This window comes from Oncorhynchus gorbuscha, linkage group LG23, assembly GCF_021184085.1.
Source record: "Oncorhynchus gorbuscha isolate QuinsamMale2020 ecotype Even-year linkage group LG23, OgorEven_v1.0, whole genome shotgun sequence".
Taxonomy (NCBI): Eukaryota; Metazoa; Chordata; class Actinopteri; order Salmoniformes; family Salmonidae; genus Oncorhynchus; species Oncorhynchus gorbuscha.
In genome coordinates, this window is record NC_060195.1 from 4697990 (window position 1) to 4712595 (window position 14606).

General features: G+C 45.8%; 1 protein-coding gene across 5 annotated transcripts in view; it reads left to right on the forward strand.

Annotated features, from left to right (window-relative positions):
• The window catches only part of LOC124010999 (catenin alpha-1), a 233760-nt gene that overhangs the window by 58217 nt on the left and 160937 nt on the right, over positions 1-14606 (forward strand). For all 5 annotated transcript variants that reach the window (XM_046323885.1, XM_046323886.1, XM_046323884.1 and 2 more), the window contains one exon: positions 5924-6127. In XM_046323885.1, the coding sequence (XP_046179841.1) occupies positions 5924-6127 (204 nt within the window). The remainder of the gene's footprint in view (positions 1-5923; positions 6128-14606) is intronic.

The window sequence follows — 14606 nt, forward strand, 5'->3', positions numbered from 1 at the left end:
TCTTTTTTTTTTCCCTTATTTAATATCACAGCGTCTCTGCATTTAATTCCAGACCAGTTCCCTCTCTCTGGGCCAAGGTGCCTAATTTCAAGCGCTGCTGAGGCAACTTTAAGGGAGTGAGTCATAGACTAACACGCACACCCAGAGAGAGAGAGAGAGAGCCTGTTGCCATGGCGATGTGGCACTCAAACGGAGGAGGTCAGGCGGGGGGGGGGGGGGGGGGTGGCGTGGCTAAGCGAATAAACCAGGAATTGTAACATCTGAATAGTTTGTTTTAACCGGTGCTAACGGAAGGGTTTTGTAACCGGTTATGATTTATTTCTCTCACTTTGCTCTTTTATTTCTCTTCTTTCTCTGGATCGACACAGAGGAACAGGCACCGTATCTTGTGCCAAGTAAACTATTTGCCCGAAATTGAGAAAATGACTGGCCTGGGCCAAGATCACAGGAAAGCAAGTTAACCTGTTTTGGATAGGGGACAGCGTTTTCACGTTCGGATGAAAAAGTGTGCCCAGAGTAAACTGCCTGCTACTCAGGCCCAGAAGCTAATTTATTATTATTATTATTATTATATTATGCTAATATTATTAGTAGATTTGGATAGAAAACACTTGAAGTTTCTAAAACTGTTTGAATGAGTGAGTATAACAAAACTCATATGAAAACCTGAGAAAAAAAATGGGAAGTGGGAAGGTTTGTAGTTTTTCAACTCATTGTCTTTCTAATATACAGTGTAAATGTGGTCATATTGCACTTCCTAAGGCTTCCACTAGATAACTTGCAGCATCGCGGCTACACGGCTGAAGCATGGGGTTGGCCCTCTGCATTGTTTACCCTGATGGGTGAACCATTAGCTAGATCAGACTAAATATGATATTGTTGCTTGTTTAATGTCCTAAAGAAAAATCCCTCTGGCATTAACAAAATCAAGTTATTTTGGGGTATATATATAAATTGTGTGAATTTGACAGTGAATATTGGCTTACCGTTTATTCACTCAAATGTCCGCCGTGAATCCAGTATTTTTTTTGTTTGTCGTGTCAGACACGCCAATTTTTAAAAAAGCAAAGAAAACAATCATACAGTTCTGCAAAGCTGGGATCAAACATTAAGTTGCATGTGGACATAGTGACTATTGAAACATTAAGTTGCATGTAGACATAGTGACTATTGAAACATTAAGTTGCATGTAGACATAGTGACTATTGAAACATTAAGTTGCATGTAGACATAGTGACTATTGAAACATTAAGTTGCATGTAGACATAGTGACTATTGAAACATTAAGTTGCATGTAGACATAGTGACTATTCAAACATTAAGTTGCATGTAGACATAGTGACTATTGAAACATTAAGTTGCATGTGGACATAGTGACTATTGAAACATTAAGTTGCATGTGGACATAGTGACTATTGAAACATTAAGTTGCATGTAGACAAAGTGACTATTGAAACATTAAGTTGCATGTAGACATAGTGACTATTGAAACATTAAGTTGCATGTAGACATAGTGACTATTGAAACATTAAGTTGCATGTAGACCTAGTGACTATTGAAACATTAAGTTGCATGTAGACCTAGTGACTATTGAAACATTAAGTTGCATGTAGACCTAGTGACTATTGAAACATTAAGTTGCATGTAGACCTAGTGACTATTGAAACATTAAGTTGCATGTAGACATAGTGACTATTGAAACATTAAGTTGCATGTAGACATGGTGACTATTGAAACATTAAGTTGCATGTAGACATAGTGACTATTGAAACATTAAGTTGCATGTAGACATAGTGACTATTGAAACATTAAGTTGCATGTGGACATAGTGACTGGGATTATTAGAACATTTCTTTCACCTGACGGTTAATATTCAACTGATAAATAAACTACATGGTTCAATTTTAAACCATTATATCGACTTCAGAATAGCATTACAATGTTCATTAGTATTTTTTCCTGTAGGCTATTTAACCAAGTGATTTGTGTAAGTAATCATGTCTTGACAACCAAACAGCTCCATAATGTAGGTCTATGTAAACCTTTCTTTGCTGATTAAAAACATAGCTGTTTATCACACCAATCCCACCACCTCAGAGCAGCTCTGACCCCATAACATCACACGTAAACAACCCCCCCCCACCTCCTCAGAGCAGCTGACCCACGTACCCCCCCCCACCCACACACCTCCTCAGAGAATAAAAATATAACAAAAATATAATGATGATAAAATAAATATGGACGTGGTAACTATACAGCCGGAGGTGGGTGGTAACTATACAGCCGGAGGTGGGTGGTAACTATACAGCCGGAGGTGGGTGGTAACTATACAGCCGGAGGTGGGTGGTAACTATACAGCCGGAGGTGGGTGGTAACTATACAGCCGGAGGTGGGTGGTAACTATACAGCCGGAGGTGGGTGGTAACTATACAGCCGGAGGTGGGTGGTAACTATACAGCCGGAGGTGGGTGGTAACTATACAGCCGGAGGTGGGTGGTAACTATACAGCCGGAGGTGGGTGGTAACTATACAGCCGGAGGTGGGTGGTAACTATACAGCCGGAGGTGGGTGGTAACTATACAGCCGGAGGTGGGTGGTAACTATACAGCCGGAGGTGGGTGGTAACTATACAGCCGGAGGTGGGTGGTAACTATACAGCCGGAGGTGGGTGGTAACTATACAGCCGGAGGTGGGTGGTAACTATACAGCCGGAGGTGGGTGGTAACTATACAGCCGGAGGTGGGTGGTAACTATACAGCCGGAGGTGGGTGGTAACTATACAGCCGGAGGTGGGTGGTAACTATACAGCCGGAGGTGGGTGGTAACTATACAGCCGGAGGTGGGTGGTAACTATACAGCCGGAGGTGGGTGGTAACTATACAGCCGGAGGTGGGTGGTAACTATACAGCCGGAGGTGGGTGGTAACTATACAGCCGGAGGTGGGTGGTAACTATACAGCCGGAGGTGGGTGGTAACTATACAGCCGGAGGTGGGTGGTAACTATACAGCCGGAGGTGGGTGGTAACTATACAGCCGGAGGTGGGTGGTAACTATACAGCCGGAGGTGGGTGGTAACTATACAGCCGGAGGTGGGTGGTAACTATACAGCCGGAGGTGGGTGGTAACTATACAGCCGGAGGTGGGTGGTAACTATACAGCCGGAGGTGGGTGGTAACTATACAGCCGGAGGTGGGTGGTAACTATACAGCCGGAGGTGGGTGGTAACTATACAGCCGGAGGTGGGTGGTAACTATACAGCCGGAGGTGGGTGGTAACTCAATCTCCTTAGCCATCATACTCCACTGATTTCAAACCTCGGTCCTCCAGAAAGTGTAGAGCAACACTGATGTAGTTCTACTACGTAAAATCTTTATTAAAAGCTGCTTTAGAAAGGATGAACTACACATACTGACCAGCTCATATTATAGACAGAAACACTGCTACATGGCAGACCAATCAGAACTCATCTCTTGGCATGTCCAGCCCACTCATTATCTCAGCCAATCATGGCTAGCGGGAAGGTTGCGGTTATTTTCAATGACTAAACCAGCTAGGCTCGTAATCAATTGTATTCGTATCTACAGATGGTTGCTCTCTTTTCTGTGGCAAACCAACTAGGCTTGTATTTTAGCAATTTTATTAGTATTTCCAGATATATGCTTGCAGGTTTGTTAATATGTATTTCCTGAAACGTGGCTTTAGCATAAATAGGCTGCTATTTATGGTATGTAGGCCTATATTGACATCTGCTGATGTAAAAAGTGCTTTATAAAGCATTTGAAAATGGATATATTTATTTTTTATTTTACCTTTATTTAACCAGGCAAGTCAGTTAAGAACACATTCTTATTTTCAATGACGTCCTAGGAACAGTGGGTTAACTGCCTGTTCAGGGGCAGAACGACAGATTTGTACCTTGTCAGCTCGGGGGTTTGAACACGCAACCTTCCGGTTACTAGTCCAACGCTCTAACCACTAGGCTACCCTGCCGCCCCTGACTTGTTTTAGGAAACTAGGTGTATGTTGCGGGTCAGTACTTCACAGGAGAGACGTTTGAAAGTGATCTTGTTTTTTAGCTAGCCAACACAATCTGGTTGGTCAGCAACCTGCAGATTCATGCAAGCCAGTAATGTCATGATTTGGGGTTATGGTTCATTGTTTAGCTAGCTAGCAAGTCACGTCTTCACGAAAGACACCACTATGCAAGTAAACATTTCAACAGAATGTCACTATGACAACTATTGATAGCAAATTTGCTCTGGCTATGTCTGTCTTTTTACTCCGATTTCAGGTGCAGTGTGCCAAAGCTCAGAATAACTGTTGAATTTACTAACGCCCAACACATGTTGAATATGGCCGGTGTTAGTGAACTTTTGCAAAAAAGCTTAAATTGTTGCCAGCAGCGCAGTTGAAGTCGCTCGCTCTCTAATATATATATATATATCATCCTATCCAGCTCTGCTAGGGCGAGTAAAATTATCAGTGCCTTCAGAAGTCTCATTTCCTCGGGGCATGGACTCTACAAAAAAAATCGTAAAAAAACTTTAACGGGTCTCACCAGGGTCACTCGGTGGTCGGGGAGCCCCAGGGTCACTCGGTGGTCGGGGAGCCCCAGGGTCACTCGGTGGTCGGGGAGCCCCAGGGTCACTCGGTGGTCGGGGAGCCCCAGGGTCACTCGGTGGTCGGGGAGCCCCAGGGTCACTCGGTGGTCGGGGAGCCCCAGGGTCACTCGGTGGTCGGGGAGCCCCAGGGTCACTCGGTGGTCGGGGAGCCCTAGATTGCACCATATAAATAGTTCCACTGCTTTTTAATTTTTATTCTTCCCCTCTAATCAGGGATTGGTTTAGACATGGGACACCCAGGGGATGCAGTTCAGGTAGAACAGAATAGCAGCAGTACTTGTGACCTCCAGGGTAGGATGGGACACTTGCACAGCAAGGTGGAAACTCAACCCATCCACCACAGTAGCTGTTTTGTTGTCTTACATTTACATTTAAGTCATTTAGCAGACGCTCTTATCCAGAGCGACTTACAAATTGGTGCATTCACCTTATGACATTGAGTGGAACAGTCACTTTACAATAGTGCATCTAAATCTTAAAGGGGGGGGTGAGAGGGATTACTTATCCTATCCTAGGTATTCCTTAAAGAAGTGGGGTTTCAGGTGTCTCCGGAAGGTGGTGATTGACTCCGCTGTCCTGGCGTCGTGAGGGAGTTTGTTCCACCATTGGGGGGCCAGAGCAGCGAACAGTTTTGACTGGGCTGAGCGGGAGCTGTACTTCCTCAGTGGTAGGGAGGCGAGCAGGCCAGAGGTGGATGAACGCAGTGCCCTTGTTTGGGTGTAGGGCCTGATCATCTGTCTTCTCCATGTCAGACAGATGCGACCCCCTCTCTCTCGCTCGTTCTCTCCCCTGTACCTCTGGTCCTCACACTAAGATGGCATCCCAAATGGCAGCCTATTGCCTGAATAGGGCACTACTTTTGACCAGAGGCCTATGTGCCCTTGTCCAAAGGAGTGTACTACCTTGGGAGTAGGGTGCAATTTGGGATGTGGTCTAACTATATAGGTATCGGTCATCTTGGTCTGTGAGGATTCTGGGTCTTTGAAAAGACACAGTTTAGACTTCAAACAGAAGCTCTGTCCTCTCTCGCCCATCTAGTCTTTCTCGCTCGCTCGCTCTGTTTTCTAACTCTCGCCCTCTTTCTGTCTGTCTCTCTCTTTCCCTCAACCCTCGCTCTCTCTTTCCCTCAACCCTCGCTCTCTCTTTCCCTCAACCCTCGCTCTCTCTTTCCCTCAACCCTCGCTCTCTCTTTCCCTCAACCCTCGCTCTCTCTTTCCCTCAACCCTCGCTCTCTCTTTCCCTCAACCCTCGCTCTCTCTTGCTCTGTTTTCTAACTCTCGCTCTGTTTTCTAACTCAACAGAAGCAGATCATCGTGGACCCCCTGGCGTTTAGCGAGGAGCGTTTCCGCCCGTCTCTGGAGGAGCGCTTGGAGAGCATCATCAGTGGCGCCGCCCTCATGGCCGACTCGTCCTGTACCCGTGATGACCGGCGCGAGCGCATCGTGGCCGAGTGCAACTCTGTCCGGCAGGCTCTGCAGGACCTGCTGTCTGAGTACATGGGCAATGTAAGTCTCTTCTTCTCTCCATTCTGATACTAACTCACTACATAGACAGGTAGAGGAGTCTCCTCTCTTGCTCTTCCTTAATCTTCTCTATCTCGAGTCCCTCTACCCATCTCTCCCCTCGAGGCAATGTACCAGTTGCTCTTTCACCTCTCCTCAATCTCTCAATTCAATGTTCAAGGACTTTATTGGCATGGGGAACGTATGTTTACATTGCCAAAGCAAGTGAATGAGATCGTAAACAAAAATGAAATAAACAAACATTAAACTTACAAAAGCTCTAAAGGAAAAGACATTGTTGTATTGATATACAAAAGGGAAAATACATTAACTTTAAATATTGGTTGTATTTACAACCACTGGTTGCCCTTGTGGCAACAGGTCACAAGTCTTGCTGCAGTGATGGCAGTGATGGAGTTTATCAATATTGGGTTTTTTTTTTTTCGTGTGCTTTGGATCTGTGTAATGTGAGGGAAATATGTGTCTCTCTGGTCATACGTTTGACAGAAGGTTAGGAAGTGCAGCTCAGTTTCCACCTCATTTTGTGGGCAGTGAGCACATAGCCTGTCTTCTCTTGAAAGCCATGTCTGCCTACGGCGGCCTTTCTCAATAGCAAGGCTATGCTCACGGAGTCTGTACTTAGTCAAAGCTTTCCTTAAGTTTGGGTCAGTCACAGTGGTCAGGTATTCTGTTTGCTCTTTTTTGTTAATTCTTTCCAATGTGTTAAGTAATTATCTTTTTGTTTTCTCATGATTTGGTTGGGTCTAATTGTGCTGCTATCCTGGGGCTCTGTGGGTTGTTTGTGAACAGAGCCCCAGGACCAGCTTGCTTAGTTAGGGGACTCTTCTCCAGGTTTATCTCTCTGTAGGTGATGGCTTTGTTATAGAAGGTTTGGGAATCGCTTCCTTTTAGGTGGTTGTAGAATTTAATGTCTCTTTTCTGGATTTTGATAATTAGCTTGTTATTGGCCTAATATCTGCTCTACATGTATACCACCAAATAATGCATTGTAAACTGTCATGTTCAAAACATGAGGGATCCCTAGTCATTACAAGTGCTGCACCTACCTGATAGACAGGTGGGATGAGAACCCATGGAATCAGAATCAGTTATCTTTAAACAATCTCCACCAGTGTTCTGGAACACAACCTTCTAGAACCCTTAGAGATTACCAGACATTCCTTTCTCAACTCTTCTATCCCTTAACCAGCCAAAACACACAAGCCAGCATAAATGCACTAAACAATGTTGATATCAGAGACCATGTTTTTGTCTAAGAAAACACTACATTAACCCACTCTAGGCTTGGACTAAAATGGTGTATTTATCATTCTGGGAGAATAATGGGGTCTATTGAATGATTAATAGATTTCAGGAGGACAATTTATTGTGAGGCCAAGAATTTCTTGCTCGCTAATCGCTTGATAAATGCTTCTACATGTTTGTATAGGAAATAGAGGAAATGTGTTCATGTCTGTGTGACACTGGCCTTGGATGGGGAGGAGACCTGAGAACATGGGGAGATAAAAACACTGTGGCACCTGACCACACGACTGAACAGTAGTCCAGGTGTGACAAAACTAGGACCTGTAGGACCTGCCTTGTTGATAGTGCTGTTAAGAAGGTAGAAACTAGGGCCTGTAGGACCTGCCTGGTTGATAGTGTTGTTAAGAAGGTAGAAACTAGGGCCTGTAGCACCTGCCTGGTTGATAGTGTTGTTAAGAAGGTAGAAACTAGGGCCTGTAGCACCTGCCTGGTTGATAGTGTTGTTAAGAAGGTAGAAACTAGGGCCTGTAGCACCTGCCTGGTTGATAGTGCTGTTAAGAAGGTAGAAACTAGGACCTGTAGGACCTGCCTTGTTGATAGTGTTGTTAAGAAGGTAGAAACTAGGGCCTGTAGGACCTGCCTGGTTGATAGTGCTGTTAAGAAGGTAGAAACTAGGGCCTGTAGGACCTGCCTTGTTGATAGTGCTGTTAAGAAGGTAGAAACTAGGGCCTGTAGGACCTGCCTGGTTGATAGTGTTGTTAAGAAGGTAGAAACTAGGGCCTGTAGGACCTGCCTGGTTGATAGTGCTGTTAAGAAGGTAGAAACTAGGGCCTGTAGGACCTGCCTGGTTGATAGTGCTGTTAAGAAGGTAGAAACTAGGGCCTGTAGGACCTGCCTGGTTGATAGTGTTGTTAAGAAGGTAGAAACTAGGGCCTGTAGGACCTGCCTGGTTGATAGTGCTGTTAAGGCAGAGCAGCACTTTATTATGGACAGACTTCTCCCCATCTTATCTAGTGTTGTGTCAATATGTTTTGACCCATGACAGTTTACACTCTATGGTTATTCCAACCTCTTTCAATGCTATAGCTATATATACAGAGAAATACATTGTTATGCATTTGGGAGTGCATCACACTAGGCTTGGCAGGAAAATAAGTGCTCAGCATTTTTAAACATTTCACTGTATTTATTCATTAGTCTCTGAATTGAGTATCTAAGTTTTGATTTAGAATTAAATTAAACAAAATGCCTTAGGTTTGAATTCACTTTTAGAAACACAGGTTTTGCCATAGTATATGGCTTCAGGCTCATGTGACTGTGTCTGGAGAGCAGGCCCCCTCGGCACGGTGTCTGGAGAGCAGGCCCCCTCGGCACGGTGTCTGGAGAGCAGGCCCCCTCGGCACGGTGTCTGGAGAGCAGGCCCCCTCGGCACGGTGTCTGGAGAGCAGGCCCCCTCGGCACGGTGTCTGGAGAGCAGGCCCCCTCGGCACGGTGTCTGGAGAGCAGGCCCCCTCGGCACGGTGTCTGGAGAGCAGGCCCCCTCGGCACGGTGTCTGGAGAGCAGGCCCCCTCGGCACGGTGTCTGGAGAGCAGGCCCCTTCGGCACGGTGTCTGGAGAGCAGGCCCCCTCGGCACGGTGTCTGGAGAGCAGGCCCCCTCGGCACGGTGTCTGGAGAGCAGGCCCCCTCGGCACGGTGTCTGGAGAGCAGGCCCCTTCGGCACGGTGTCTGGAGAGCAGGCCCCCTCGGCACGGTGTCTGGAGAGCCACTGGGGATGCTAAAAACCCTTCGGGCCAATTTTGCCAGGCTGGGCAGGGATGCAGAGGTTAATGTTTTATTTCAATATAAGTTGGCATGAAGTTTTTGTCAAAAGGACCTCTCACAGAGTTTATGTCAGGCCTATTGGAACCAGATCAATGGTAACCTAATAGATGACACACTTAGCTAGCTACCCACCTCGTTCCTTTCTGTTAGAATGTGCACGTAGTAGATCATGCTATGTGTCTTTTCAGATTCCACAATGATTCTGTAGTTGTGAACACTAAATCGCTGCACTCAGTCTTGGTCCTCATCTTTGTAAATCACCTTGATTTTTAGCAGCTGTATATTTGATCAGTTTCTTTATAAAAAAATATTTAGGGAACTCCCTGACTCTTTATCAGCGGGCGGTCAAACTAGCCTAACGTGACGAGCTACATGATGTATTTCAGTGCAGTGTCCCAACATCCTTAGGTAACGCTAGCCACAATGCCATCCCTGTGTTTGTCAGTGAAGCTAGCTAGCAGGCTAGCTCACTGGGCGACCGATATACATGGAGTATACAAAACATTAAGAACATGACATGGGATGACACTGACCAGGTGAAAGATATGATCCCTTATTGATGTCACTTGTAAATCCACATCAATCAATGTAGATAAAGGGGAGGAGCCAGGTTAAATTTTTTAAAATTGTATTTTGTATTTTATTCCTTAAAACGTTCCTTAACACCGTTCAGAATGTGAAAGACGAGACAAAAGATTGAAGTGCCTTTTATTACCGAGGTATGGTGTTCCTAATGTTTTGTATACTCAGTGTACTTGCACATATTTATTGCAGGAGTAGTAGTTTTTTACAACTTTATCACTGTCTATCTGCTTACGTGTCTGCCCCATGTGCCCTTGCTTCATAATGAGTGTGTCAGACATTAAGACTTGTTGCGGCAAGAGACGAGGCACGCAAATGGATTTAGAATTTTTGAATATTGACAAGTGGCAGTTGGGGTGTGTGTGTGTGTGGTGTCAATATAAATTTAGGCTAAAACACTTGTAGGCTTGAGTGATCACTATCGAACACAACAGCAAGGGGCCACTCGATAAAGGGCTTAAAGACTACCCAGCCACTGTGAAATCACTGTGAAGAGCCCTTTAGGGGCCAAGTGTATGGTTTTGAGATTCAGGCGATGTCTGTCAACCGCTCTGACACACTCTCTCTTAATCTGTTCTCTTTCCCTTTCTTTCTCCCCCCCTCTCCTTCTCCCCCACCTCCTTCCTGAAATTCAACAGTGGAATATGTGATTTTCCTCGTATGCTGCAATAATGTCTTATTTCATATCAGCCATCTACCATCAAATCAAATCAAATCAAATTTATTTATATAGCCCTTCGTACATCAGCTGATATCTCAAAGTGCTGTACAGAAACCCAGCCTAAAACCCCAAACAGCAAACAATGCAGGTGTAAAAGCACGGTGGCTAGGAAAAACTCCCTAGAAAGGCCAAAACCTAGGAAGAAACCTAGAGAGGAACCGGGCTATGTGGGGTGGCCAGTCCTCTTCTGGCTGTGCCGGGTAGAGATTATAACAGAACATGACCAAGATGTTCAAATGTTCATAAATGACCAGCATGGTCAAATAATAATAAGGCAGAACAGTTGAAACTGGAGCAGCAGCACAGTCAGATGGACTGGGGACAGCAAGGAGCCATCATGTCAGGTAGTCCTGGGGCACGGTCCTAGGGCTCAGGTCCTCCGAGAGAGAGAAAGAAAGAGAGAATTAGAGAGAGCATATGTGGGGTGGCCAGTCCTCTTCTGGCTGTGCCAGGTGGAGATTATAAAAGAACGTGGCCAAGATGTTCAAATGTTCATAAATGACCAGCATGGTTGAATAATAGTAAGGCAGAACAGTTGAAACTGGAGCAGGAGCATGGCCAGGTGGACTGGGGACAGCAAGGAGTCCTCATGTCAGGTAGTCCTGGGACATGGTCCTAGGGCCCAGGCCAGTTGAAACTGGAGCAGCAGCATGGCCAGGTGGACTGGGGACAGCAAGGAGTCATCATGTCAGGTAGTCCTGGGGCATGGTTCTAGGGCTCAGGTCCTCCGAGAGAGAGAAAGAAAGAGAGAAGGAGAGAATTAGAGAACGCACACTTAGATTTACACAGGACACCGAATAGGACAGGAGAAGTACTCCAGATAAACAAACTGATCCTAGCCCCCCGACACATAAACTACTGCAGCATAAATACTGGAGGCTGAGACAGGAGGGGTCAGGAGACACTGTGGCCCCATCCGAGGACACCCCCGGACAGGGACAAACAGGAAGGATATAACCACACCCACTTTGCCAAAGCACAGCCCCCACACCACTAGAGGGAAATCTTCAACCACCAACTTACCATCCTGAGACAAGGCCGAGTATAGCCCACAAAGATCTCCGACACGGTACAACCCATCTTTGTTCTATTTTTCTGGTGTTTGTTGCTGCTCTGGCTTTTGGACGGTTTTGAACCGTTTTGGTTCAGATGTTAAATAAGCATGTTTGGGATGCTCTGGATCGCCGTGTGTTCCAGTTGGCACCCATATCCAAATGGTGGTCACACCAGATACTGACTGGTTTTCTAATCCATGCCCCTATTTATAATTTTTTTTGACGGTGTTTGTGACCAACACCTACGGCTCTGTATTCCCAGTCATGTTAAATCCATAGATTAGCGCCGAATGAATTTATTTCAATTGACTGATTTCCATATATGAAATGTAATTCAGTAAAATCTTAGACATATTTGAATGTTACTTTTACATTTTTGTTTATTTTATGTGTGTACATTTTTTCTGGTTTTAGTCATTTAAGTTGACACTGAAAGTGTTTTCCCAACCCAACAAGTAATTTAAACGTTTTTACACAGTTTGGACTAAGAGAGAGAAAATAAACTCAAGGGCAGAAAAATCCTTGTTTTTATGAAAAGGCCTTTGATAACAGTCCTCCTTTCGCTGTTACAAATGACGTTGGATGTCTAGTGTCTCCTCTCTGCTCCAACCAGACGGTCACGTCTTCTCCTCTTCTCTCCTCTCTGCTCCAACCAGACGGTCACGTCTTCTCCTCTCCTCTCCAACCAGACGGTCACGTCTTCTCCTCTTCTCTCCTCTCCTCTCCAACCAGACGGTCACGTCTTCTCCTCTCCTCTCCAACCAGACGGTCACGTCTTCTCCTCTTCTCTCCTCTCCTCTCCAACCAGACGGTCACGTCTTCTCCTCTTCTCTCCTCTCCTCTCCAAACAGACGGTCACGTCTTCTCCTCTTCTCTCCTCTCCTCTCCAAACAGACGGTCACGTCTTCTCCTCTTCTCTCCTCTCCTCTCCAAACAGACGGTCACGTCTTCTCCTCTTCTCTCCTCTCCTCTCCAAACAGACGGTCACGTCTTCTCCTCTTCTCTCCTCTCCTCTCCAAACAGACGGTCACGTCTTCTCCTCTTCTCTCCTCTCCAAACAGACGGTCACGTCTTCTCCTCTTCTCTCCTCTCCAAACAGACGGTCACGTCTTCTCCTCTTCTCTCCTCTCCAAACAGACGGTCACGTCTTCTCCTCTTCTCTCCTCTCCAAACAGACGGTCACGTCTTCTCCTCTTCTCTCCTCTCCAAACAGACGGTCACGTCTTCTCCTCTTCTCTCCTCTCCAAACAGACGGTCACGTCTTCTCCTCTTCTCTCCTCTCCTCTCCAAACAGACGGTCACGTCCTCTTCTCTTCCCTCCTCTCTGCTCCAACCAGACGGTCACGTCTTCTCCTCTTCTCTCCTCTCCTCTCCAACCAGACGGTCACGTCCTCTTCTCTTCTCTCCTCTCTGCTCCAACCAGACGGTCACGTCTTCTCCTCTTCTCTCTGCTCCAACCAGACGGTCATGTCTTCTCCTCTTCTCTCTGCTCCAACCAGACGGTCATGTCTTCTTCTCTCCTCTCCAACCAGACGGTCATGTCTTCTTCTCTCCTCTCCAACCAGACGGTCATGTCTTCTCCTCTCTCCTCTCCAACCAGACGGTCACGTCTTCTCCTCTTCTGCTCCAACCAGACGGTCACGTCTTCTCCTCTTCTCTCCTCTCTGCTCCAACCAGACGGTCATGTCTTCTCCTCTTCTCTCCTCTCTTTGCTCCAACCAGACGGTCACGTCTTCTCTCCTCTCCTCTCTGCTCCAACCAGACGGTCACGTCTTCTCCTCTTCTCTCCTCTCTGCTCCAACCAGACGGTCACGTCTTCTCCTCTTCTCTCCTCTCTGCTCCAACCAGACGGTCACGTCTTCTCCTCTTCTCTCCTCTCTGCTCCAACCAGACTGTCACGTCTCCTCTTCTCTCCTCTCCTCTCCAACCAGACGGTCACGTCTTGGACACATTGATGGTTTGAATCCTTTACTTCCTTAAAGAAATCAGCCAATCTCACCCCCTGTTAGGGATATTGGAGTTTGCTTTTATGGTCTCCTTTACACCTGCTGCAGTCACTGTGTAGACTCCAGCCAAACATCAGGCTATACTACGTCATTCAGTCCTGGGTCTGGCTCTGCATCCACAACCACAGTTAGCCACCATCCTTCTATGGGTCTGGCTCTGTATCCACAACCACAGTTAGCCACCGTCCTTCTATGGGTCTGGCTCTGTAGCCACAGTTAGCTACCGTCCTCCTATGGATCTGGCTCTACAGCCATCCAGACAGTTGGCCAACCCCCTCCCCCCTCGTCTCCTGTTCCTTAGTGCTAGCTACTGTCACTGGATCACCATTCAACTGATGCCATAATCAAGACAGAAATATATGATGGATAAAGATGACAAAGGAAGAGAATGAAGACTAGGTCAATGGGCTCAATAGATATTGCCCTTCACCAGGCTTGAATGATTGAATCAATGTGAGCTGAGTGATGTGTGATAGCTACGTATTACCTTATATATTTAACCTCTTACGTCCCCTCATCCCGGATCCGGGATCGTGACTACAGCCTCAAGCTCATTACCATAACGCAACTTTAGCGATTTCTAAAAATCGCAAATGAAATGAAATAAATATGCCTGCTCTCAAGCTTATCCCTTTCTTAACAATCCTGTCGTCTCAGATTTTCAAAATATGCTTTTGAACCAGAGAAAATCAATAATTTGTGTAAGAGTGGTGATAGCTAGCTTAGCATTTAGCGTTAGCATTTAGCACGCAACATATTCACAAAAACCAACAAAGGAATCAAATAAAATAATTTACCTTTGAAGAACTTCAGATGTTTCAATGAGGAGACTCTCGGTTACATAGCAGATGTCCAGTTTTTCCTGAAAGATTATTGTGTAGGACACAACGTTCCGTTTTGTTACTATGCATTTGGCTACCAAAACTAACCGAAAATTCAGTCACCTACACGTCAAACTTTTTTCCGAACTATGGAAAACGTTGTTTGAATCAATCCTCAAGGTGTTTTGTCATATATCTCTTCATTGAA